General features: G+C 37.6%; 1 protein-coding gene across 1 annotated transcript in view; it reads right to left on the bottom strand.

The window, feature by feature from the left end:
• LOC123314441 overlaps positions 1-27,072 on the bottom strand; it is a 225,887-nt gene that overhangs the window by 110,587 nt on the left and 88,228 nt on the right. The window contains exons 3-4 of the mRNA XM_044899732.1: positions 7,224-7,460; positions 6,827-7,134 (exon numbers count right to left, since the gene is read on the bottom strand). Coding sequence (XP_044755667.1) covers positions 6,827-7,134; positions 7,224-7,460 — 545 coding nt within the window. The remainder of the gene's footprint in view (positions 1-6,826; positions 7,135-7,223; positions 7,461-27,072) is intronic.

Genomic DNA, 27,072 nt, shown 5'->3' with positions numbered 1-27,072 from the left:
TAACTGGGCGTCTCCGGGACCCGATAAACTTCACAATTATTGGTGGAAGTACTTCACGAGTGTGCATGAGAAGCTGGCAGCACTTCTTCAGGAAGCATTGAACAACCCTTCCACGGTACCGGAATTCTTCACCATGGGGATCACATACCTTATCCCAAAAAGTAAAAATAGTGAAGGGCCTGGGGACTACAGACCGATAACGTGTTTGCCATCAGTATACAAAATACTTACAGGAGTGCTCGCGAAATACATCAACAAACACCTCAAAGAGCATAACATGATGGCTGAGGAGCAGGGCGGGTGCCGAATGAAAACTAAGGGCTGCAAGGAGCTTCTTGTGATAGACAACATTATCACCAAGCAGGCGCGAAAGAAGCTGAGGAACATTTCCGTTGCCTGGGTGGACTACAAGAAGGCATTTGATTCTGTCCCCCACACATGGCTGCTGAAAGTACTTGAGATGCACGGAATATCTCAAAAAGTAATAGAGCTGTTGAAACACCTCATGAAAACCTGGAGGACCGCGCTCTCTATGCGATCGGGGAATTCTGCCATAAGATCTGAGCAAATAAAAATAAAACGTGGGATATTTCAGGGCGATACACTGAGCCCTATATGGTTTTGCTTGGCGCTTAACCCTCTCAGTCTCATACTCAAAAACACCAAGTATGGGTATGTTATCAGTAAGACCAGACAAGTTGCGATCACCCACCGCCTTTTTATGGATGACCTGAAACTGTGTGGAGCAAACTCCGAACAATTGAGAAGGATGTTGGAAATAGTGGCAGCTTTCAGTGAGTCCATAGGGATGGAGATGGGACTTGATAAATGTGCAGTGCTGGATGTCCGAAGAGGAAAAATTCAAGATAGGGCAGAGGGAGCCACATTGATGAATAACATAACGATACCTGCCCTGGAAAAAGATATCCCGTACAGATATTTAGGGATAAAACAAGCACTTGAAGTGAAAACACCAGAAATGAAAGAATCTTTTCGAGAGAAGCTCATGACTAGGGTTCGTTTACTTCTTAGAGCCAAGTTGAATTCTAAATCTCTCTTCACGGCCGTCAACATCTGGGCGATCCCGAGCGTGGCCTACTCATTCGGTGTCATCAACTGGTCCGCGACTGAGCTCCGCGATCTGGATGGGAGGGTGCGATCCCTTTTGACAAAGTATGGAGTGCATCACCCCCACTCTTCAGTTATGCGACTTTATCTCCCAAGAAACCAGGGTGGAAGAGGTTTGATGAACTTGGAAGACTTGCACGCAAAGTGCGTGAATGACTTGAGAGAGCACTTTATGAAGAACAACTCACCTGTGTTCAGAGCTGTCCGTGAAGCTGACAACGGAATATCCGTGCTGAGGCTATCTGATCCGGATTATCAGGCTCCGAGGCGTACTATGGAAAGTCGCATGGAAGAGTGGAGAGCCAAGGCCCTGCATGGCAGATATCCAGGTCATCTGAAAAGTAAAGAGATAGATAAGATCGAGTCTCTTACTTACCTGCGTGCGGGGTACCTTTTTCCTGAAACGGAGGGAAGACTCTTGGCGATACAAGATCAGGTGGTACCAACTAGGATGTACATGAAGCATATCGCCAAGCAGGACATTCCATCCGATAGATGCCGAAAGTGTTCACAAGCTGCGGAGTCCATTCAGCACATTACCTCATCATGTCCGATTCTGGCTCCCCGAGACTACCTTGACAGGCATGACGCAATGGGGAAGATATACCATCAACAGATCGCACTAAAACTCGGATTGCTCAAGACAGAGACTGAACAACATCTATATCAGCCAAGAGCGCTATTGGAGAACCAGCGCTACAAACTATACTGGGACACGACTCTCGTGACTGACAGAGGAGTGGCGCATAATAGGCCGGACGTTACTCTCTTCGACAAGCAAAAGGAAACATGTCTGCTGCTGGATTTTGCGGTCCCTGCTGATGAAAATTTGGCCCGAGTTTATTCTGAGAAGATCGCGAAATATTCCGACCTGGCCTACCAACTGCGTGAGATTCACGAACTGAAATCGGTGAACGTTCTCCCAATAGTGATCTCTGTGAACGGTTTGGTGGAGAAGCATTTGCCTGAGACCACCAAGAGACTGTGCTTGGACCGCAATGTAATATCAAGTTCACAGAAGCAGGTCTTGTTAGGCACGGCGAGGACAGTTAGGAAGTTTCTTCAAGGTCCTTAGCGGCGGCAAAAAAAAAAAAAATATATATATATATATATATATATATATATATATATATATATATATATATATATATATATATATATATATATATATATATATATATAATATATAGTTGAAGTTATAGGATACTAGTCGTTTGGAAAATTATTGATTTAAATTAAGGGTGTTTCGACTATTTTTCAGGGCAAAATTCCAATGGGAGTCAAATTGTATTAAAGCTCTATATATTTCGTCAACTATCGTTGACTTCTTCAGGAGCAACTGGAAAATACGAAGATCTCATAACAAAAGTTCAAATTCTCTTAGGCAAAAATACAATACCATGACAATAAATATGGTAGCTTCTGAAAAACATGACCATGTGTTACAAACTTTTACAATCTGAAAAATAATGAAGCGGGTGTAAAGAAATGGCAACAAGAGACAGATCTTAAAAACCTGTTCCTCGTTCCAGATCTCAGTGTAAGCAGAGGAAAAATGTCAACGGGGTACCATACATATTTTCGTATGATACATGAAAAAACAGACATAGAAACCTCAGAAAAAACTCTCTGTTTGCCCGTATAAGTGTAATGATGATGTATTTGTGTAAAGAATAAGCTGAAATTATTATATTGCAGGACATCTTCTTCCTATGACAAAATCCAAAAACTTCCTTCCATTCTTTCTACTATGATGGTTGACGAAGAATAATCTGAAAACAAAAAAGAAAGAAAAAAACGAGAGGGGTGTATTGAATTTTATATTACTCATTAAATAATTTTGAAATTTGTAACCCATCTCAAAAAAAAATCGGTCACCGAATGAATACCTTCGAAACCACCCTGAAAATGATATATTCTACAACTCTTCACCAAGTGGTCTATAGTTTCTTCTTCTGCACCACACTCACATCTTGGACTATCAACAGCATTCCACCTAAAGAGCATGCTATTACACCGACCATGGCCAGTCTTCAGTCGATTTAGTGTACACCAAATTTTTCTTGGAAGATCAAAGCCAGGAACTTTTTTTGAAGGATCAGTAATCAAATCTTTATTAAAAAGATTACATGAATTCCATTCTGATTGCCAAAATTCTTTATGGCTATTAGTTGAATACAAAAAATCATTAGTCCAAAAGGCTTACGAGATTTCAATCTGGCACTTCTAGAATCTGGTAAATATAATAAAATTGTATATTGTGTCATAAAGAGACCATACTATGGGGAAATCATAAAAAAGCATGAAGAAATTAAACTGACGAGCTTGAATACAGGTCTTGTATACCTCTGTAAGGTTTTTTTCAATTGTGGTTCTGAAAATGTTGTGAATAATATGTAATTAACGGAAATGTGTATACTATGACGGTAAATTGAATATTGGTTCATATCAATTTTTGATAAAAATTGTACAAATTCAACTCAGTTTCTTAATTCAAAACGTTTTCACAGAAAAAACACCTATGACGTTCCTCTAGCACCTCATGTACTCTTGTGTCCTAATCAATATCAAAGCTCTATTCGTTGTCCATAATTTCAAATTTTTGTAAATTTTTCATAGATTGCAAATAAAAATTTATCACATCCAACAGCGTATTTCATTGATACCAATCGATTCCAAACAATTTTCAGATGAAAACTAACATCCTGGTCACAAAAAAAAAACAGGCTCAGGATGTTTGTTTTCTAGTTTCAACAAGGTCAATATTGAAATTCAATGCAAGGAATATAATTAGAATTTCGCGCCCCTCAATTATAAAACAGAAAACTGTGATAAAACAGTTTTTCTGTATTGATAATACGTTTTCAGCGCCATGTCATTGTCAAATGTGTTTTCACTGGCCAAAATGTAATCGGTTTTTAGTACTAGCGATATGAGGGCGTTTCCTATCTTTCTACTCTATAATCTTTGAATCGCATCTTTTCAATCTGTTACGTCAATACCGTCCAATCAGAGCGTAGATCTACATATATCTACGAATCAGAGCAAAGTCTGCTCGGTCTATTTCCTCCGAGATGTAATTCTGGAACTCTACTATAGAAACAGAGACTGCATAGAAACGTTGATTCATTCGATTATGAAATTACCGGATGACAGTTCCTTCTTCAGTAAATTAATCCAAATATGATCTATTCCTACAGAACAATTTGACAAATAATTATTTTGATCTAATAAAATACACGTAGCCACTTTAATCTTTCGTTTATAATGGTCCGGCGATATGTAGATGATATTTTCGTGATTTGGCATCATGGTATAGATGAAGTAAAGAATTTTTTTGATCATATCAACAACAAAGAACCCACAATAAAATTTACAATAGAATTAGAGCAAGAGAATAAAATTTAATTCAAATTATTTTCGAACGAGCGTATACCGAAAAAAGACACATACTAATAGATATTTGAATTTTCATTTCAATCACCAGGTGAGTGTCAAAAAAAGTATTATTAAAACAATTCATGATAGAGCTAATTCGATTTCATTCTTACCCGAATTAAAAAAATGAAATTGATTGATTTTAAGGATTAATCAACACAAATTTTATTGAAAAAACAATATTAAATTTAGAGAGAAAAATGACTAACCAGAATCATAATAATGATCAGGAACAACTAACAAACCGTCAAGAACAACCAAATTTATTGAACGTAATTCCTTATGTTAATGGCCTTTCAGGACTGTTTTTAACTGTTTTTAAAACACGAAATGATTTGGGATCTATATTAACAAAAACTAAACCTTTGAACGAAAAACAAAAATCAAAAAATTGTTTTTACAACATTTCCTGTATTTGTGGTGAAACTTATAAAGGTGAAACTCTAGAAAAAAGAAAGTGCGACCATAAGAATAATATTAAAAATAGAGAAATCAATAGATCACAGATCACGTTTGTTCTAATACAGGAGAGCACATGATGGATTGGAATAACACTAATAATTTAATGACGGAGCCGTACCATTATAAACGAACGTGTATTTTATTAGATCAAAGTAATAATTTGACAAATTATTCGGTATGAATAGGTCATATTTGGATTAATTTACTGAAGAAGGAACTGCCGTCCGGTAATCTCAAAATTAAATGAATCAACGTTTATATGCAGTCTCTGTTTCTATGTATTGACAATTAATGTCAAACAAAAGATACAATTGATTTTCGTCTGATGAAGGAGTCTGATATTGACTCCGAAACGTTACAATATGAAATTATAATTTCAAAGTTCTTTATTTTCAGTTCATTGTCAGGCAACAATTTTTTCTAGTTGATTGGCTCCTGACAAATTTGTGCAAGAATTTACGCAGGAGCAAATCGTTCATTTAAATTTTTCAATTGATTTTGTTTCAGAAATTGGGAGTGACAACCCTAAAAATTTCAGGAAATATATGATGAACCCGTTCGTATGAAATATCCAGTACTTCAGATCCTTTTTAGCCCAATTCGTCAGTCCGATGAAATCATGTCATGAACTGCATCGATATTTTCAGGGACTGACATAAAAACTGGCCTTACCTATCGGTCATCATCTCAATGGAAAATTCACCTCTTTTGAAGCTTGCACTTCAATTTTTCACGGTAGCATACGAAGGATTTTACTGGATTTATTGGATTTTACTCAAAGAATTGAAATTCATGTGCACACCAGCTTTTCTTTGGGATACACTAGTAAAATCACATCCTCGTCGCCAATTATATTCTTACGCTCTAAGTTCACTTTTTTGAAAAAACAACTTTATTTCTCGAAGCAAGTTTATTTTAGTTATTTCATGATCCCCTCTTTTTTTTATGTTTTCTTTTTTTTATATCTGGTTGTTTCGCTTTCAAGTTTACTGTCCATTGTCATTTTATCCCCTATCGTCTCAATATCTCCCATTTTCTCATTCAAATAATTTTCATACAATAGCCAATAATTTGTTTCCTTCCAGTGCAACTTTTTTTCAGTTTTATCTATATAGGAAAAAAATTCATCATTTTCTGTTCTGAAATATACACTTGAACTTATCATCTTATTCAGTTGCATGTTCATCTCCCAATATAAGTTATTTCTGTTTTGAATTCTCACTTCTCTTCTTCCCCTGTTGTTGAAGATTAATCTTCGTTCATTATTTATTTTTCTGAATGTTGAAATAAAGTATTTTTTGGGTAGTTGACAGTAATAAAAAATTGATTGAAACAAATTGTCACTCGAAAAACTGGGAAAAAACAAAAAGATTTTTACACAAAGGCTGTTTAATTGTACAAACCCAAACACCTGTGATCCTCTGCTTCTTGAAATCCTTCCATTCCTTGTTTTTAGAATTGTTTAAGGTACATAAAATCTCATTTTTTTTTCATTCAAAATTTTCTCTAAAAAAGGTGTGTTAGATCAGAATTCTCTTTGAGATAGTTTTTGAGCAACTTCAAAAAAGATTTTTTTATTGATGTTGCGCATTTATTTCCTCATTCAATTTATATAAAATTTGAAACAGAAGATCAAAACGGACCTCAACAGTACCTACTCAAGATCAGGTTAAAATACAATCAGGTTAAAATACATGTACAAACCAAGTAGGCACATTAGGTACGTTACTTCGGATTTTGACGCGATCGTTCAATCGATATAATTGTGCGTATTTCATAACAGAACTTGCGTTTTTACCTTTTTACGCTGTTCCCAAAGATTGTACTCGAACCAAACTTTGAGTAATTCGTCTTCTCCTAATTTTTTCTCCTGCTTAGGAACTTTTTGTTTAGTTTTTTTCATTGGTATTCCTTGTATAGAAGAAGTATCTTCCTGGCTGCTTCTTCTCTCTGGTTTTGCTTTCGACTTACTGCTGCTTCTGATTTTTCTAATGCTAGAGTGTACAGATGCAGCATCGTGACTGCTGAGGGTGCCTACAGATTTGGGCTTTTCTATAGCTTGAAGAATTGGTTTTTCGGAATAACTGACCCATTCATATTCCAATTCTGAAAGTTAACATTGATTTGTTTTTGTAAATTTATAGTTATTCGAATGAGTAATACCCTTGAGTTGAATACTCAAAGGTTATACCTACCTGATAAAACTTTATTCAATTCTTCAATATTCTTGGATTCATCGTCTTCTTCATCGATCTCATCTAAAAATCTAGAATGTATCCTAGAATTGGGTTGATAAAATTCAGAGAGAGAGTCTGGAGTTTCGATGTTAATCATATCGTCTTCTGAATTGTAATGAAGCCCGCTCTCTTCGGATTGGGTGTTGATACCAGGTAATGATTTTTCGGATAATGTTTCTAATGAACTCGAAACAACTAGAACAAGTCGACAAAATATATTTAAATGACAGGTCAGAACCTGAATAGGAAAATATTAGAACAGGGTTTATAAAAATCTTTCCTTTTCCATTTTCTGAATTTAATTTTGCCTGAAATATAGTGTGATGTATCAAGTATTACAGATCTTGAATAAAAGCTAATTTCATTAACAGGATTGAAGCACAGTTATCTGATGTTACCACAATCATTCCAAAAGATCAAAAGCTTCTTTCACCAATTGATTTCACTATTATAGAAAATTCCAAAACTTAAACTAGAGCTCATATTGTGTGCATATTATGAAAAGAGAAAAATAATTTCACAATATCCTAATGTATATTCGATGTTTTGTGATATAGAGAAACACTACATCATTTCCAGTTGTAATTCAGAAAGCACCAATTGATATTCAGATTAATCAGGTTTATTTCAGAAACCGTCAATTGTATTTCAGATTAGTCAATTTGATTTCTGAAATGGTCATTTCAAATTCAGTTCAGTCACTTTTATTCGAGAAAATTTTAAATGTATTTCAGATTAGTCAATTTAATTTCAGAAACGATCCTTAAACGATTCTTTAAGGATGGACTCATAATAATTGTGATTGTTCAAACGAAAATATTGAAATTCCTGAGAGTCCAATCCACTTTCAAGGTAAGCATTAATCGAAATAGGCTAACCGATTTTTCACCTGATTTGTGTTAGAAATTAATCCATTGCCTTTCGTGTATCCATATATTTATATATATATATATATATATATATATATATATATATATATATATATATATATTTACATCTGGCATACTTTATTGCGTCCTTTCAAAAAGCAACCTTATTGCGTCTCCCAGAAATACGCTACCTAGGTGGAATCTGATCGAAGTATATTAATCTACGCAAAAAATTACGTAGTTTGCTCGTTTCAGATCTCAAATATCTTTATTAATAAAGAAGTTGATATACGCACATTATTGCGTCCTTTCATGGTCCTACCATTAGTGCGTCCGGCGTATATTTTGTTTTCATATGTAGCACAATGCTGCGTCCGAATTTTATTCAATCTTTCACCATTAGCATGTTGTTGCGTCCAGCGTAGTTGCCACATATGTTTTGGAATCTGGTACAGAAGGATTATTCGAACTCCATGACGTGATCGTATTATAACATTGGCTCCAGTTATTACAACTTTCATCTTTCAAAACACCTCTATATTTATGATGGCTATCATCCTTAGTTTGTGGACTGCTCACTTGGGGAATCGTATTTCAGAATGTTTCAAACACTCTTCAAGTATCTTTTTGTCAAGAAGAGCTTAAGTGATTATGTAATAATTCTAAAAACGTAATATATTTCATTCTCTTTTTTTTTTATAACAAATGAATGTGAGAGAGTGGTGCTCTGGAGATAACTCAAATTAGGAATGCATTAACTGCACAGCTGTTAGTTTATCCTACGTTTATCCTACGAACAATTTGGCAGTCTGGAGAGTCAACTACTCTCTCAGGGTAGTTAAATGGACGGCGAATGAAATTCTCGAGATCGATAGAAGTCTTTGAATATGAATCGTAGCCTGCATCCTAGCTCTTCGATATACAAGGACTCTCTTGGCTTATAGGAGGACGAAACCATTGAGCATATCCTCAGTGACTGCCCAGCGGCAGACAAGGTTCGCTCAGGCTGGTTCTAGGGGAACTCATGAACTACTCCTCCTCTGTTATCACCTCTTCCCTTTGGAAGATGGCACTGGAGGTAGAAGTTTAACTCTTTGAGCTTGTTTGTGTGCCACAATAGACCGCTTTGGTCGCGGTAGCAGGTCTGGGGGATTCGACAGATGCGCCGAACAAACTGTAACTGTAACTCTTCGATACAAAGGATATACTTTCCTCGAATTCAGGAAGACAGGGGTTTCAAAGTTTGCAATACCAACATTATACACAAAAGTTGGAAATGGAATAAGATTATTGAGAGGTCAAGACCCACTCAAGGGAATAGTAGCTCATAATGAAATCAAAGTCAAAGAGCTGGAGTGCTTTGGAGAAGCTATATCCGACATATGAATCGATCTTAAGCTAGTAGGAAAATCTATCACCCCAGCAGAACAAAAGATATTAGAAAGCCAGATTAGACAAGCAAAACTGAAGTTTTCATTCGAATATCATATGGGTAAACACATACTTTATATATTTCAAGAGATTGATAGACCATGACTTGCTGTAAAAATCATCTTCTGCTTTTCTGGAGTCGGCTGAGCTGATGTCGGAAACGGGAGGATTTGTTCATCAAGATGGAGTGATACTAGATACTAGAATACTAGGTATTATAGGAAGAATATAATGCAAGTGGTCACCTCAACATCTTGCAGGGCTAGCCGTGATCGACGAAAACTCTTATGCACATCTTGTCCGCTTGCAGAATTCATACTTTATCAGGGTATATAGAGAGACACAATGCGAATTCCTTAATTCCATCTGAGAGAAGTTTATGGCATAGACAAATAACCTAAGCTTTCATTTGTACCTCCAAAGACCAAAGCAGTTTTTGAGAATGATAAAGCTCGCATATATTGCAATTAGGCAATTAGGCGTGTATATATGTACACGCAAGAAAGCTCGATAAAGTTCTGCCAGAAAAAGAGCTCAAAGAATTTCTTGTGTTGTATTCCCTTCGCTGCCAAAAATAATGGGGTAGGAACGAAGAACAGAAAAGTGAAAAATAAGGATCAATGTTCGAACAGGGGGCTTCATACCCAGGGCATAAAGTTTGAATGGTAAATCTGATTAAGAATTTTAAGATCTGAGAACTGATAGCGTTACTGAATTGGAGATCATTCTGGCCTGCATAACTCTGGCAGAATGAAGAACTATCTCAAGAACGTGGGGACAACACCTGGTTCTGTCACTAGGACAAGAAAAGGGGTTCTGGGCGTGACAACTGGTCAACGCAGCTTCCAGAAGAAGTGTTAAAGCTTGGGAAATGGTGACCAAACCATCAATCTCTGACCATAGGATAATCGAATATAAAATAACAGAAGAGGAACTGATCCACCATTAAGATCCATCTGGAGCAAAACTTACAACAGTTCGAAACTAATTGGCCAAACCTCTAGCATCACGATCTGGAACAAAAAGTCGATCAGGGAATTTTAGAGGCCTCCCACTCCAGTTATCCACTCCCGGAAGTTTGAACAAGTGAGGATGCATCTAATTAATCCTATTCGTGCATGGGCTGATGCCGACGATTTTAAAATCTTTGGTGATATAGGCTCTATTGAAGACTGCGTTTCCTGCAGCTTGCTTTGTGGACTCATTCTCGATTTGGTGTGGCAGAAATCGACTACCATTGATCATTTTTGAGTGCAATGTCGCCACGTACACCAGGAAAAAGAACTATTTACTGTATAGTTATAGTCTTGATGGCAGCGTCCTGAGCAGAAAAACGGAGATAAGAGATCTTGGCGTTGTTTTGATCAAAGTTTTACATTTGTTTCTCATGTTAATCATGTACTTGGTACGAGGCCAAGATTGTATGAATTCATCGTGCGTAATAGCAGATATTTTCTGATCCGGAAACCATGATTTTGCTGTTCAATACATTTGTGACGAGCAAACTGGAGTTTGGATGCATTGCTTGGAACCCAATATACGATTGCCATACACATCACAATGACATGACATATTCCGAGAGCTGGCGACGAAAATCGGCAAAAGATTTGTAATGGATCATAATTGAATATGAGTTAGTTTTGATGGTGTATATGAATCAGCACCCACGCTAAAAGGTCAGGTACAACATCTGACGGCGACGCTCTTTGATTTATATAAAATTACAATATCCGTACTTTGGGGTGACTGCTGACTGCCTCTCTTCTATTGATATGTGGTCTGAATATTTTATTCACAAATAATATATGATATTTGAGCAGTAAATGCAGTTTCAGTCAATACAATTTTTTTGAAACAACATCGTCAAGGCAGCAACTTATGTGGTGTACTGACTCACCGGGTTTCACTGAAATGAGATCTGACCACTTATTCAAGTTTTCTGTTCTATGAACTAGTGACAATTTTCAATCATTACCAAATACTTGTAGAGTGTTGTGATTTCATATACCTACATCAAAGCGCGTCGCCGCTAGATGTTCCACTACCTGACCTTGAGAGTGGGTGCTGACTTATGTACACCCTCAATACTAAAACATATTAAATTATGCGCCAGTACAAAACTTTTGCCGAATTTCGTTGCCAGCTCTCGGACTAATGGAGGCTGTTCAGAGAAGTTTTTTCGAGTAAGATCATGCTGTTTTGTTGAATAAATTCGGTGCAGTTAAGCTTGATGTCAGGAAGGGCGTTGTTTGTTTGAGGTTCCTTCATGGACCCTTGAATGGCACATCTACTCGCTAGAGTAGGATTTCATGTAGGACGCCCAAGTTCTAGACCTGTACGCTTGTTCAACCTTACTACGCTCAGAACAAATATATTGTTTCAGTCATCTGTATAATTTGTTCTGAATTCAATCAGATCTCGCATCTCTGTGGTATACACTTTGACAGACAGTTCTTATTAATTAATATATTACAAGGACACTACATATATACAAGAGTTTACATAATTTGTAGAACTTTTTAATTTTTGTGGTAATGTCACTTCTAATCCCACAGCACACCAATTCACAAATTCCAGATGGCCTACAGGACGACCGATCAACAAAAACTGCTCTGTATGACCGTATGACTCTATAGCTAGGTTCCTGGTTCCTCGGGAACTGAAGGAAATGAAGAGGCAAATACACTTGCCTCTAGCAACAAGGGAAGTTGACGTTTATTCATCCAGTGGAATAAAGATATTTTAATTCACAGGTGAAATGAGATGACATAAGCATAAGCGGATAAAGCGATACCTTTCATGTCAATTTATTAATCCGATAATTCTCTGGAAAGTGTTATCGTTTGATTTCTAATTGAAGTGGAATAAAATTCACGTGCGTTATAATTTTTTTTCATTCGAAAAAATAATAATGACAATATCAGTCAAAAGAACACCATAAGGGCACTTCAATCGGACCTGCTATTGCTCTAGAGACAGAATCCAATTCTTCACCTAACATACTTTCGGGATGACCTTGGAGCCTAGGAAGCTAAATCATTTCAGTTGTGCAAATACAACTTGGTTTACTTGTATACACAGTTGTCAGATTTAGGACGCAACATTATGCGTCTTGTGAAAGATGTATATTGACTGTATATCAGTTTTCATCATTTGAAGCGCCCCCGAAGCGGAATTTGCGTGAACTAAAAATATACTTTAGGTTTCATGAGAAGCACTTTACTGCGTCTGGAGATATGTTTTTCAACATAGAATAACTCTTTTATCAAAAGATGAATGAAATCTATAGTTGTTCCAAAGTTAGCTCTCGACGTCCTTCACGATTTGCGACCACCCCTGTCGTTGAATCCCTCGAAATACCAGAAAAAACTTTGAAAAACAATATATATATATATATATATATATATATATATATATAATAAACAAAAGGGTCGCCTAAGCGGGCGCATCGCAAGAATGAAAAATTAATGGAAACAACAATTCCGAAGGAATTGTCGTTCCAATAATGTGAGTTAGTCATGAACTATCATAGGAAGTCCCAGAGAAGTCGAAAAATTCAAGTGCAACTGTAGACCGGTTTCGGGATCATTTTCCCTCGTCAGTACAGTATAGCACTGAACTTCTCGATCGGAGGATGGTGGTCTTATGCGATCTTGGGACGCCGCTTTGAGATATCTCATCACGATACGTCACCTGTCACGCAAAGACTGAACCAAACCTCACTTTCTCTGCAGACTCCTACAACAGTTCATGGCTCCCAAGTTCAACTACTTCCCGCAGTCATCGAATGTGCTAACATTCATCAAGGACCACGGGCGAATTGAGGGTGTTCGCTCACTATGACCGTACTCTGGTCCGGGGAATATAATAAACAAAAGGGTCGCCTAAGCGGGCGCATCGCAAGAATGAAAAATTAATGGAAACAACAATTCCGAAGGAATTGTCGTTCCAATAATGTGAGTTAGTCATGAACTATCATAGGAAGTCCCAGAGAAGTCGAAAAATTCAAGTGCAACTGTAGACCGGTTTCGGGATCATTTTCCCTCGTCAGTACAGTATAGCACTGAACTTCTCGATCGGAGGATGGTGGTCTTATGCGATCTTGGGACGCCGCTTTGAGATATCTCATCACGATACGCCACCTGTCACGCAAAGACTGAACCAAACCTCACTTTCTCTGCAGACTCCTACAACAGTTCATGGCTCCCAAGTTCAACTACTTCCCGCAGTCATCGAATGTGCTAACATTCATCAAGGACCACGGGCGAATTGAGGGGGTTCGCTCACTATGACCGTACTCTGGTCCGGGGAATATGGAGTCTGCAGAGAAAGTGAGGTTTGGTTCAGTCTTTGCGTGACAGGTGGCGTATCGTGATGAGATATCTCAAAGCGGCGTCCCAAGATCGCATAAGACCACCATCCTCCGATCGAGAAGTTCAGTGCTATACTGTACTGACGAGGGAAAATGATCCCGAAACCGGTCTACAGTTGCACTTGAATTTTTCGACTTCTCTGGGACTTCCTATGATAGTTCATGACTAACTCACATTATTGGAACGACAATTCCTTCGGAATTGTTGTTTCCATTAATTTTTCATTCTTGCGATGCGCCCACTTAGGCGACCCTTTTGTTTATTATATTCCCCGGACCAGAGTACGGTCATAGTGAGCGAACCCCCTCAATTCGCCCGTGGTCCTTGATGAATGTTAGCACATTCGATGACTGCGGGAAGTAGTTGAACTTGGGAGCCATGAACTGTTGTAGGAGTCTGCAGAGAAAGTGAGGTTTGGTTCAGTCTTTGCGTGACAGGTGGCGTATCGTGATGAGATATCTCAAAGCGGCGTCCCAAGATCGCATAAGACCACCATCCTCCGATCGAGAAGTTCAGTGCTATACTGTACTGACGAGGGAAAATGATCCCGAAACCGGTCTACAGTTGCACTTGAATTTTTCGACTTCTCTGGGACTTCCTATGATAGTTCATGACTAACTCACATTATTGGAACGACAATTCCTTCGGAATTGTTGTTTCCATTAATTTTTTATATATATATATATATATATATATAAATATATATATAAATATATATATATATATATATATATATATTTTTTTTTTTTTTTTAATTTCACACAGAATGTGGTGCCTTTCGGATTGCTCGGGAAAAAACGCCAAGAGCAATCCGACTGATCAGTGTGGGAATATCACTTGTCGTATGATGCTGACAGTTGCCAATATTACGGCCTTCTGCATCCAAGTTATGGTGTTTGAAGGCAGATCCATCTCTCTCAAGTGCTCAACGGTTTTCTTATGCACCAGACCATTGCAGCTGATCACCAATGGCTTTATTTCTACTTTTTCCAGTTCAAAAGTTCGCTTCATCTGTCTTGATAGCAATTCGTATTTGGCGATCTTCTCTCCGTAGGCTTTAGCGAGGTTTTGGTCTAACGGCACCGCGAAGTCTATGATGATCGCCGACTTCTTACGTTTGTTCCATACAACCATGTCTGGTCGGTTATGTTCAGCACCCGGATCTGTTTGCACTGTCAAATCCCAATAGATCTTGATATCTTGGTTTTCCCGGACAGCCGTCGGTTCGTAGATGTGATGAGGGACGAATTCTTGGAGAAGCCGTTCTCTGAGGCACATAAACTGGTGTACAACTTTGCCCATGTTGTTATGGCGAGACAAGTATTTGGTGTTAGCTATAGTCGAGCATCCAGATGACAAATGTTGCACAGTTTCCTCAACGTTGTTGCAGAGCCTGCATTTTGTGTTTTCAATGTTTTGTTTCATTATGTGTTTCGCGTAGGCTCGTGTAGGAACAACTTGATCCTGTATTGCCATCAGGGTCCCCTCAGTCTGAGGATAGAGGTAACCCTGAGTGAGGTAGGTGTTCGTGCTGGGCAAGTCGACTTCTGGCTGCTGCAGGCTGGCGTAGAACCGTCCATGTAAGGGCTTTGATCTCCATTTTTCCTTCCATTTTTCAACCATGTTCTCTGTTTCAGGTTCCTGCTCATCGTCGTTTCCTGCCGGCGTGGACACATAGCGCTGGCTAGTTACCCACTGGTGTACCGGTAAGTTGCTCTGCAGAAAAAAGGTTTTAATTCTGCTTTCTCCTTTCAGATAGACGTTCTCCAGTGAGCTCAGTCCTCGCCCCGACTCTCTACGTGGAATATACAGCCTTTCAATAGCTGAATTTGGGTGCAGCAAACCATACTGTGTCAAGGTGGTCCTAGTTCTTCTGTCTAGTCTTTCCAGATCCGTCTGAGACCAGGTGAGTACTCCAGCAGTATATATGAAAGCCGGTATTGCCCAGGTATTGATAGCGGTCATCTTGTTCTTGGCTGACAGTTGTGTGTTTAAGACTTTTTTTATCCTAGTGAACAGCTCTCTTTCGACTTCTTCCTTATTCTCCCTTTGTCTAATTTCATATGTCTCCTGGACACCAAGATATTTATACCTCTCTTCTGCCCCTAAAGCTGGTATCACTTGTCCGTCTATCAACACCATATTTTCTTCACGATCTAGTTTCCCTCTCATCACAGCGACCGTCGCACATTTATCCAGCCCGAACTTCATCCCAATGTCTCCGCTGAACTCTCTCACCAGCTCTATTTCCCCCTCCAACTGCTGTCTGCCTCTAGCGAACAATTTAAGATCGTCCACATAGAAAAGATGAGTGAGCTTTCTACTCTGGTCTAATGAGTATCCGTAGGACGATCTGTTTAACATGCCGCTTAACGGATTTAAGGCGAGACAGAACCACAATGGACTGAAGCTATCACCTTGGAATATACCTTTTCTGATATTTATTGAGGCTGTTTTGTACGAAGTTGATGTTCCTTCAAGTATAAGTGAGGTACGCCACGTTGACATTAGGGAGCGGAACAATGAAATCACCTGTGGGTTTACCTTGTATATCTTCAAGATTTCTAACAGCCAAGTGTGGGGCACAGAGTCAAATGCCTTCTGGTGATCTATCCATGCCATGGCGATGTTTTTATTCTTCCTTTTAGCCTGTTTTGTGATTGTATTATCGATTACCAGAAGTTCCTTACTGCCTCTGCCACCTCTCCTGCAGCCATTTTGTTCCCAGGCTAATATTTTATTATTTTTCAGGTGAATCCGGATCTTGTGACCGACCGTCGAGGTAAGTATTTTATAAGCGGAACAAAGGCATGTGATTGGCCTGTAGTTTTCAGGTTTGGTAGGATCTCCTTTTTTGAAGATCATGTACGTCATGCCTTGTGTGAAGAATTTAGGTATCTTGTTCGGGTTCTCCAAAGCTGAATTTAGGAGCCGTGCCAAAACCCCATGAGTGGATGGTAAGTACTTCCGCCAATAATTATGAATATTGTCTATTCCAGCCGTTGTCCAATTTTTCATTCTTTTGACGGTCATCGCTACATCTTCCTCCGTGATGACGACAGAGTGCATTTCGGATAGATTTGCATGCATTTCTTTTTCAGTTTCTATCCATGTGGCTTTGGTGTTGTGGCTTTCCTTTTCTGTCCACATGTTAGACCAGTATTTTTCGAATTCCTTCAGTTCAGAATCAGCTACTCTCGAACATTCTTGCTGAGATCTATGTTGTTCTCCCAGATCTCTGAAGAAGCCTTTTTGGTTGGTGTTGAATTGATTATTTTGACGGTATCTCTTAGTTCTTTTGTGGTACCTTCTTAATCTGCTGCCCAGGGTTGCCAGTTTCTGCTTTAAGGTCTCCATATGTATCGCTAGCTGTTGTTTGTACTGAGCATCTTTTCTACTCAGCTTTAATTTCCTTGAGTAGCATTGCACTTTTCTGTTCACTTTTTTGCTAACTTTTGTCTCTGTCAGAAAAGAATGAAGGACTCCAATTTCTTTCCGTAAGATGTTAATTTTCTTTTCCAATCTTTCCTCCCATGGGGGTTTTTTCTGTGGGTGTGCCCCTTGTGCTTTAGTTACCGTCGGTGTTTGCAGAATTCTGTTAGTAACCATTGCAGCGCAGTAGACCTTGTGGCACAGTTCTTCTAGGTTTTTGGAGCTAGTCAATATTTCACCCAGAGCAGAGTTTACGGTGGCCATTGTTGTTTTGGAATGCTTACTTCTCCTCATCTTGGGAATTCGCTGTCTATCTGCCATTTGGATTCCCTCCCACCTTAGAGATTCCTCCTGGAAGATTTCGCGTATCTCACGTATCGTCTCGTCCGGCTCCGTCTCCACCGCTGGCTGTAGTCCATCAACCCCATCACCTGTACTGTTCCGTTCTGGGAGTAAGCTTAATCTATGTATGCTCCTTCGGATGTTAACTGTCCTCGTCGTTGGAGAATTTCGAGCAGCGGTCTTCATTGCCTCAAGCTCATCCGGAGAGAGTAGCTTGCGGGTTCTTATGTTCCGAATTTGGGCTATCAAGTGTTTTCCGGTGAACTTCTTGTCGGGATAGATCTCCTCCCATCGTTCAGCCAGTTTTGCGGCATATTTCTTCGTGTTCCTTCCACCTTCAGTAACCAAATAATAAGCATTAATCAGACTGCGGTTCATTTCTCTTGTCCAATGCTGCCTTTTCTGTTCCAGGGTTCCAGCGAGACCGCCCGAATCAGACGTGTCCAAGCCATTGAACCGGGAGTTCCTGAACAATCTTCTTGGCCTTGTGGTACCAGTTCGTAGAGGAGTGCCACTTGCTCCACTCGTATCTACTAGGGACCGTGACGATCTTCCCCTAGGCGCGATCCCAACACCAGGGGCGGGTTCCGAGGCTCTTTGAGTATCGAGAGCATATTATACACAGTAGGAGGGGTGCTAACCCTCTTACTGGTTGACTCGGGTACGCGGGGACGTCACTCCCCGAGGGCCAAAGCCCCCCTGCGCATAATATATATATATATATATATATATATATATATATATATATATATATATATATATATATATATATATATATATATATATATATATATATATATATATATATATATATATATATATATATATATATATATATTCTTTTGAATGTCAGCAATACTTTTTTAGTCATCAAACAATATAGCATATGTATGAGTTTTAGCAAAGGTTAGTGTAACGGGGTACCATACAATTTAGAGTATGATACAAGAGCTTAGGGAAAAACCTCAGTAAAAAAACCCTGTCTCCCCGTGAGAAGTGTAGTGATGACAAATTTGTTTACAGAATAAGCTTTTAATACTGAAGGGCTTCCTTTCCATTGACATAAAAATTTCTTTATCCTCTTTCCATTTCGAAATAATATCTAAAACAAAGAAACAGAGCAGAAAACGAGAAAAAAGGCGAATAATAAAGCCTTCATCCAAACTTATTTCAAGACTTGATGATGACTGCAGAAAAAATAAATAATCATAGGTACATAACTTGTTTTTCTATTGCATTAGGAGGATTATCATCTCTGCGTCAACAATCTTCTGCTGATCTTGGTGGAGGATCACCCTCGTCGTTAGAAATGCCTTCAGTACTCAAATTAATAATAGCCAAATCTTGCTTTTGACTGGGAGGGCCTTTCGACCAGGTCCAGTCTTCCAAGTGATGATTCTTCTATTCTTCAGTTGTTCGAGGAACGCTACAGGACCCTTATATTGGGGAATCATCTCCCATAGATATACCATCGCCATAATGGCGATCCTGCCATTTCGAATCAAGTGGAATATGTAAAAGAAGTCCAAAATGAGTAAATCGCAATCAAAGGAACAGGTTATAATAGCTCAAGCAGGCAACTCTGGAGGACAGTCTACAGAAGGCAGAGGAAACTTATCAATGGGTGAAATTCGCCACATCATTGCAATTATACTTCCAATGGAAGTATTCTTTCATCTGATGATTCAATGTATCAAAAAACGCATTCAGAATGAGATCAAGTCAGATATCAGACGCAGCAAGGAACTTATTCAACAAACACTGATGGTGTGGTAAAAAAATGCGTAAGTACAAAGTGTGGAAGTGATATGTAAGCTATATTTTAATTCTAATTCAAATCTATTTAAGTAATACATCCTAAGTTCATATGGTGAAGGTTTGTTAAATGAGCAAATTCGAAAGTCTAAAATTGTTATATAAAGAATTTTCCAAATTACATACCAATTTAGGAAAAGATAATAAAGATAGGAGAGAATATTCTAGAGTAACAGAGATATAATAATAATAATAATAATTTATCAATCCTTTGAGACAAATCAATGTATAGGATAGGTCATATAGAAAAAAAGAAAAAATACATTAGCTTATGACTATGACATCATTGAGGTAATCATTTACTCTATAGTAACATCTATTTAACATTAAATCCCTTACAGCTTTTTTGAATTTGCTGGAATCAAGAGATTGAATATTGTGGGACAGATGGTTATAAAATTTAATGCATTGATAGGAAGGAGACATCTCAAACTTAGTTGTTCTATGCTTAGGCACAAATAATGTTCTTCCACTTCTGGTGCCATAGTTATGAAAACTAGACAACTGTACAATACTTTCCTCATTTTCTTTCACATGTAAGATACACTTGAAAATGAAAATGGTAAAAATGGTAAAGTTATTATATTGTTTTTTATGAATATGGGTCTACAGGACGAACGTGGAGGTATATTGAATATTATACGTAAATACGTTTCTGTATTATGAAAGCTCTTCCAACGTCCGGACAGGTTCCCCATAGTAAAATATTGTAGGATAAGTTGCTATAGACCAAGCTGTAATAGATATTTATGAGTGATTCAAGGGGAAGTGAGTTTCTCACCTTATTCATAGCGTAGTAAGAACTGTTCAATTTTTTGCATACAGAATCAATGTGCAAACCCCATTTTAAAGTCAAGGTGAATGCCAAGAAATTTAGTACCATTTTTAGATAGGATAATATTATTCAAATGGTGAAGCACCAGCACACGATCACTAGGCCCAATTGTGAAGTTAATACATTTGGTTTTATGTATGTTTATAATTAAGTGTTTTTTATGACACCAGATCTCGAAACTTTCTAACAGCAGCTGAAATAGGGACTGAAGTTCATCGAATGTTGTGGCCGAAACCACTACCGAAACATCATCAGCAAAAAGACACATTACGAATTTCCTTATCGGCGAAGGAAAGCCTCTACACGTAAGCAGATTTAGAAACATCATTCTCAAATTAACTGGGAGATTATTGATGAAAAGGAGAAATAAAAGAGGCCCAAGGACAGATCCTTGTGGAACTCCTAGACTCAGATCATATTCGCCAGATAGAGAGCTTCCAACTTTCACAAAAATAGATCTACCCTCGAGATAGCTCTGGAGGCAATCCTACCACGAAAACCCAAGTCTATTATAAATCGAAAAGAAAGACTATCGAATGCCGAAGTGTCAAGACATTCATACACATAACCAACAAAGGAAACTGCAGCTGTCTCTGTTGAGCGACCCGATCTGAAACCATGTTGAGCATTATCAAGTATACCGAACTTGTCAAGATACCTACTTGATCATTCGGTTGAACACGACTCTTTCGAATACTTTAGACGCTCAGAATAGAAATTGGTCCATAGTTCGTGATGCTTTGAATGTCGTTCTTCTTAAAGATTGGAACAACCAGGCCCTCTTCAGAATAGAAGGAATGATGCCAGAACTCACAGAAAGATTAATACAATGAGTGAAATGCTTGGAAATGTCTGAGCTTATCAACTTTAGAATTCTAGCAGATATAGAATCAGCTCCTACACACTTAATATTTTTCAGCAACTTAATTACATCAGCCACTTCGCACTCTTATGAGAGACGACATTCCATACTTCATTACGATCATCAGTTTGTGATCTTCTAGGATCTTCCGCTCGATAACCCATCTCCTCAACCGATTTAGTCGAAACATTCTGTTTCGATTTTGAATGGTTCAGAATTGACTTTGCATGAGCGGAGGTTTCGGCATCCGCAACATATGTATAAATGAGAAACTCGAGTAGCATTCGAACAACCAGGAACATCAGTTACAATATCATCGGAACATGACTCGTCGCGTTTTGTCTCAGATGGTCGACATGAAGATGATTCACTTCCACTTTTATTTATGTCTGTAATATTTGTTTTTTTCATATATTTATCTATCTCGGCATTTTTCTCCAGAACTTCTACTTCGAGAGTTGAGATCCTGAATCTCAAAAGAGAGTTATTCTCCATCAGCAATGAGTTTTTCGCTTCTAACTCGTAGATATTTAGGTAGGTTAGAAGTTTTGAGGAAGTTCGTAAAGAGGTCAATGAAAAATATTTAGAACCAGAGATTAAAGACAACGTTTGATTGTTAAAATAGAACGACTTTAAACTGCAATACTTGTTATTTCAGAAAATATGTCGGAATTATCTAATTCGGTAGGGGAGATTTCCTATGAATTGGACAGCCCATGAACCGGACGCTTTCTACTACACTCGATAGTAATTTTGCATTCTTTACGTAAATCCCATTTTCGCAACATCGATCGAGATCTCTTGAAAAAAGGCTGACCTTGTGGCTCGCGCCTTGTTGCTAAAATGGGATTTACGTAAGGGATGCTAAATTACTATCGAGTGTAGTAGAAAACTGTAGCGTCCGGTTCATGGGCTGTCCAATTCAAAGGAACTCTCCCCTACATCAGTCCAAAAGGCCCTAGTAACAATAATTCAAGTCAAATTACGAGTGTTGCAACGGCAATATCAACAATGAGTGACACTTTTGATTTAAAAACTGCAACTAGTTTAATTCCATGCATGGATGGTTCGGAAAATGGCACTTGCCGATTGATAGACGCAATCGAATTGCACGAATCTCTATTAAACGACGCAGATAAGCAACTCCTCATAAGATTCGTTTTGAAAACTAAACTAACAGAAGCAGCCAAAATTCGATTAAATTCCAACACTCTTATTAGTTTTCAAGAACTTCTAAATGATATTTCTAAATATCTATTATATTATCAAATAAATCTGCATCAGCGCTTTCTGCATCATTACAATCGGCACGATAAAAACAATAACAATAACAATACCTTTATTCCCTGAATTCTGAATACATATCCAAAGAAGTGGGTAATCGTCAATTACAGAGAAAAAAAAATCATATTACATCCTAGATTCTATATTACAATAATTTATAAATTCTGAAATCGAATATGGTTCGAAATTTATAAACAAATCTGTGAGATGTTTTTTGAATTTACTGAAATCAACTATGTCTAGTACATTTTTGGGTAGATTATCATAAAATTTGATACACATATACTTGGTATTTTTTCCGTTAGTATCATTTTATGTATAGGAAAGTGAAAGGGAATAGTACGTCTTGTGTTATTTATGTTTCTCAAATCCCCAAAAGAATGGGGACTTGTTTTCACAAATAGAATGCACTTCATAACGAACAACCCAAAGAAGGTCAGAATTATATTCTGTCTGAAATGCCCTCTACATGATTCTCTATATTTTAGACCAATCATAGATCTCAAAGCAGACTTTTGCAGCACGAACAGTTTACTGCAATCAGAACCACTACCCCAGATCACGATTCCGTACCTGAGTAATCAAAACTCGCAAAAGAGATGGATCTTAAAAGTTGCCTATCTACCCGTCTAGATAACACCCTTATCATATAAAGTGCCCGATTGAGTTTTTTTCTCAGCTGATGAATATGTTCACACCAATTCAATTGACTGTCCACATAAACTCGTAAAAATTTAGTGGTCTGTGCTATTCCGACTGTGGTATTGTTGAAATATATTGTTTCCGGAAAATTTTCTCTAGATCTATTCGTCTTGAACATGACAAACTCAGTTTTATTAACATTTAGATGGAGCCCGTTCTGACTACACCAAATACTTATTAGATCAAAGGCTGTTCTGGTCTGTTCGATGCACGCTTTGAAGTCTTTATTTTTAATAAGTGCATTTGCGTCGTCTACAAATAGAAGTATATTGACAAATATTTGGATTAAGGTAGATATAGCTGAAAGTAGATCATTAATATATAAAAGAAAAAGAAGGGGTCCTAAAATACTCCCTTGAGGTACACCTCTATTAACTTCTTCATCTTTGGACGTGTGAACTGTGTCACCGGTGCTAACTGAAACTTTTTGCGTTCTATTAGTGTAACTACGTAGCAGTTCAAGTTCACGAATACCATAAAATTCCAATTTTTTCAAAAGCCTTTGGTGATCAACACAATCGAAAGCCTTAGATAGGTCTAGAAAAAGTCCGATAGGCACCTCACCTTGTTCAAGTGCTTCAACAATACCCGTGGTTAACTCAAAGAGAGCCGTGGTGGTGCTTTTACCGCGCAAGTAACCATGTTGATTTTCAGAAAATATTCCGAAATTATGGAAGAAGTTCAATAACCTGTTCACTAAGATTTTTTCGAAAATTTTTGAAAATACTGTGAGCAAGCTGATAGGACGATAATTGCGTACGTCATTCGGATCTCCTTTTTTATGCAGAGGTTTCATCACAGCTAATTTAAGAGACGATGGAAATAAACCCCCCGTAAAAGCTCGATTGATAATATGTGATACAGGTTTAGCAATTATATGAATCGAGTTTTTTATAACTGTCATAGATATATCATCACAACCACAAGCGGCTTTACTCTTCATTTTACTGACCACACTCATTAACTCAATTTCATTCACGGGAAAATAATAAAAAGTTTTGTTATTGCGATAACTATCACATGTACTGTCTGATATATTGTTTGAAATATGTGAATATCCCGAATGCACGCTGGCGAAATAGTGATTGAAGTTATTCGCAAGGACCTCTGGGTTGCCTACAAAAATCCATAAATGAAAAGAAATTGATGAAATGATGTTGAATCTTACCATATCACAAGCTGACGGTGATTAAAGTGCTCTGGAATGTCTTCCCCAAATTAATGAGAAATTGACAATAACAGCTTTCGCAAACGGATTACGAGATCCGAATCTAAGAACCATTATCAAAGCACGGAACTATTCTTCGTTAAAAGATGCTATTAGCGGAGCTAAGGACGAAGGAATTTCTAATAGAGCTGGTACCGGTGCTTCTGAAGAAATATTTCTTTATTCAACTACAAACAAACGCGGAACTAGATATTTTCGCGGTTCAAAGCAATCCAATCAACGTGGAAATTATCCCTCGAGCAATTCATAATAATTCATCCAATAACAGGAACAACACAACCAATTCTTATCACTAAAGCTCTCGCGGTAGATTAATTAGAGGACGTAGTTCTAATAGAGGATCATACTTTAGAAATAATAATCAAAGATCTTTTTTCCTAGAAACTCAAGTGCATTCAGAAACGCCAATCGCATCAACCGCAACCCAAGAAAATAACGATTTGTTTTATCGTGAAAAAATTAATGAAAAACATTTAACTTTTTTGAGTAGGTATAAATGATTTGAATTATGTATTTATGAGAAATGGGGCGAATGTTTTGAAATTCTTTTTAGGCACAGGCTCCACTGCTTGTCTCATTTTTGAGTCAAGCTTGGATGGCAATTTCAGAGTAAATGGAAGAGAGAAAATCAAAGTACAAGGTGTCGCAGGTTACTTATTTTCCTTGGGTAACATGGGTGTCAATCTTGAAATAAATGGCATAAATCATGAATCTATCGTAATAAAGCATTTCATAGAAAATGTAGATGGAGTGTTAGGATCGGATTTTTTCACAAAATTTTCAGCTGCAATTGATTATGAAAATTTCAAAATGAGTTTAAATGTTCGCGGTGAAAGAATCTCTTTACAACTTGAATCAGATTATGATATAACTACTACAATTCCAGCTACATGTGAAATAATTTTTGTTTGTTTGTTATAGCTCTTTATTGAGGTTTACAATCTACTTCTATAAAGTATTGAGCAAACGTGATGAGAGTTACAGACATGTTGAAGTTATTAACCTATTAATATTCTTCTTTACTATATTTTCAATATATATGAAATAATAAAATATTTAGTTGGTGTGAAGTTATCCACACTTTCACAGCCACCATTTATGACGTGTAGACAACTCTAGGTTTCAGGGGTCCCTGACTGAAATGTAAAAACTACCGATAATTTGGTGTCTCCCGACCCCCTACGGTGGTAGAAATTGCCAAATATGGTTTTTTCGAATGCACTCGTGCACTCAAAAATACTCTGATGTGACCAGAAACCGTTACTTTGAGGTTTATTCATAACTGACCACACTCATTAGAATATTGAGTACATTTTGAATTCGTTAAAGATGGCGTCGGATGATGACAATATTTCAGAAGTCGAGAGCCAAAAAAGTGATATATGTGAGAAAGATGAAGCGAAGAAGTACAAATGTTGTACCAAACAGCCATGCAAAGTGTGCTTTTGTGAACAATGTGAGGAAATACTTCATATAAGCTGTGCGAAACGCAAAAATCTGAAATTCCTAAGTCGAACACGAGTCATTTGCTGTGAGTCGAAAGCTGGAGATAAAAGAGGTGAGGCTGAACTGGTGAATAACAATGAGAGGCTGGAACAGGAAGTGGAATATCTAAAGAGAATAATCAACGAGATTACTGACAAAAATCAAATACTGAAGGAAAATAATATGCTTTTAGCTGAAAAAGTATATAACCTAGAAATGCAGAATAACAAAGGAAAAATCCCTAATACAGAAATCCACACAAGAGATAACACCCGTCAAAAGGCGAAAATACCAACAATTGATATTTCTGCAAGCTCAGAACAGAAACCGTCAACATCGCGTACCGAAAACAATGAACGGCTGAACTACTCAGTAGTCACACGAATGAAGAAAAACAAAGATGTCAACGGATTGCAATCAGATGTCACCGGTGTCGAGAATGAAATTGAAAACAACAAGAATAAACAAAGGTTATCAACTACGTCCAATATTCCTTCCGAATCGAATACACCCACAAATGGAAACAATCAGATTACATCAGCGAGAAATGAAAATGATGGGTTTATCTATCCACGAAATAAAAGTAGGAAATTCAAGAAGAGATTGGGCCAAGGAGGATCATCTCAGGAAAATGATAACTTTACAGGAGAGGAGAGAAAAGTATGGATATACATAAACAGAGTAAAAAAGGAAGCCAAAGAGGAAGATGTCGTGGCATATATAAAAGCAAAAGCAGGTTTTGAAAGTGAAAACATAAATGTAAAGGAAATCCCATCAAACTACCACCAACTGAAGAGATTTTTAGTCATAGGACCCCTACATAGAAAGAAAGAACTATATGAACCAGAATTTTGGCCACAAAATGTAGGTATCAAAAGATTTGATTTCGGAAAACACAAAAATTTCCTAGCCGCAATAAATTTTTAGAAACGAATATAAATGGCAAATCAACAGTATCTCCTTCAAATGTGCTAGCAGAAGGAAACAGAGGAACTGAAACGAATAAGAAATCCACCAACAGAAATAACCCTAATAAAAAGGATAAAATTCTCTTTGGTATTCTACACCAAAATGTTTACTCAATAGGAAATTCCAGAGATCACCTAGAGGAATTAATGAGGGAAAATGAAGAGGTTAAAATACTTTGCA

Source organism: Coccinella septempunctata, chromosome 5 (assembly GCF_907165205.1).
Source record: "Coccinella septempunctata chromosome 5, icCocSept1.1, whole genome shotgun sequence".
Classification (NCBI taxonomy): Eukaryota; Metazoa; Arthropoda; class Insecta; order Coleoptera; family Coccinellidae; genus Coccinella; species Coccinella septempunctata.
Note: the sequence above shows the minus strand (reverse complement) of the source record. Positions and strands in the feature narration are given on the sequence as shown.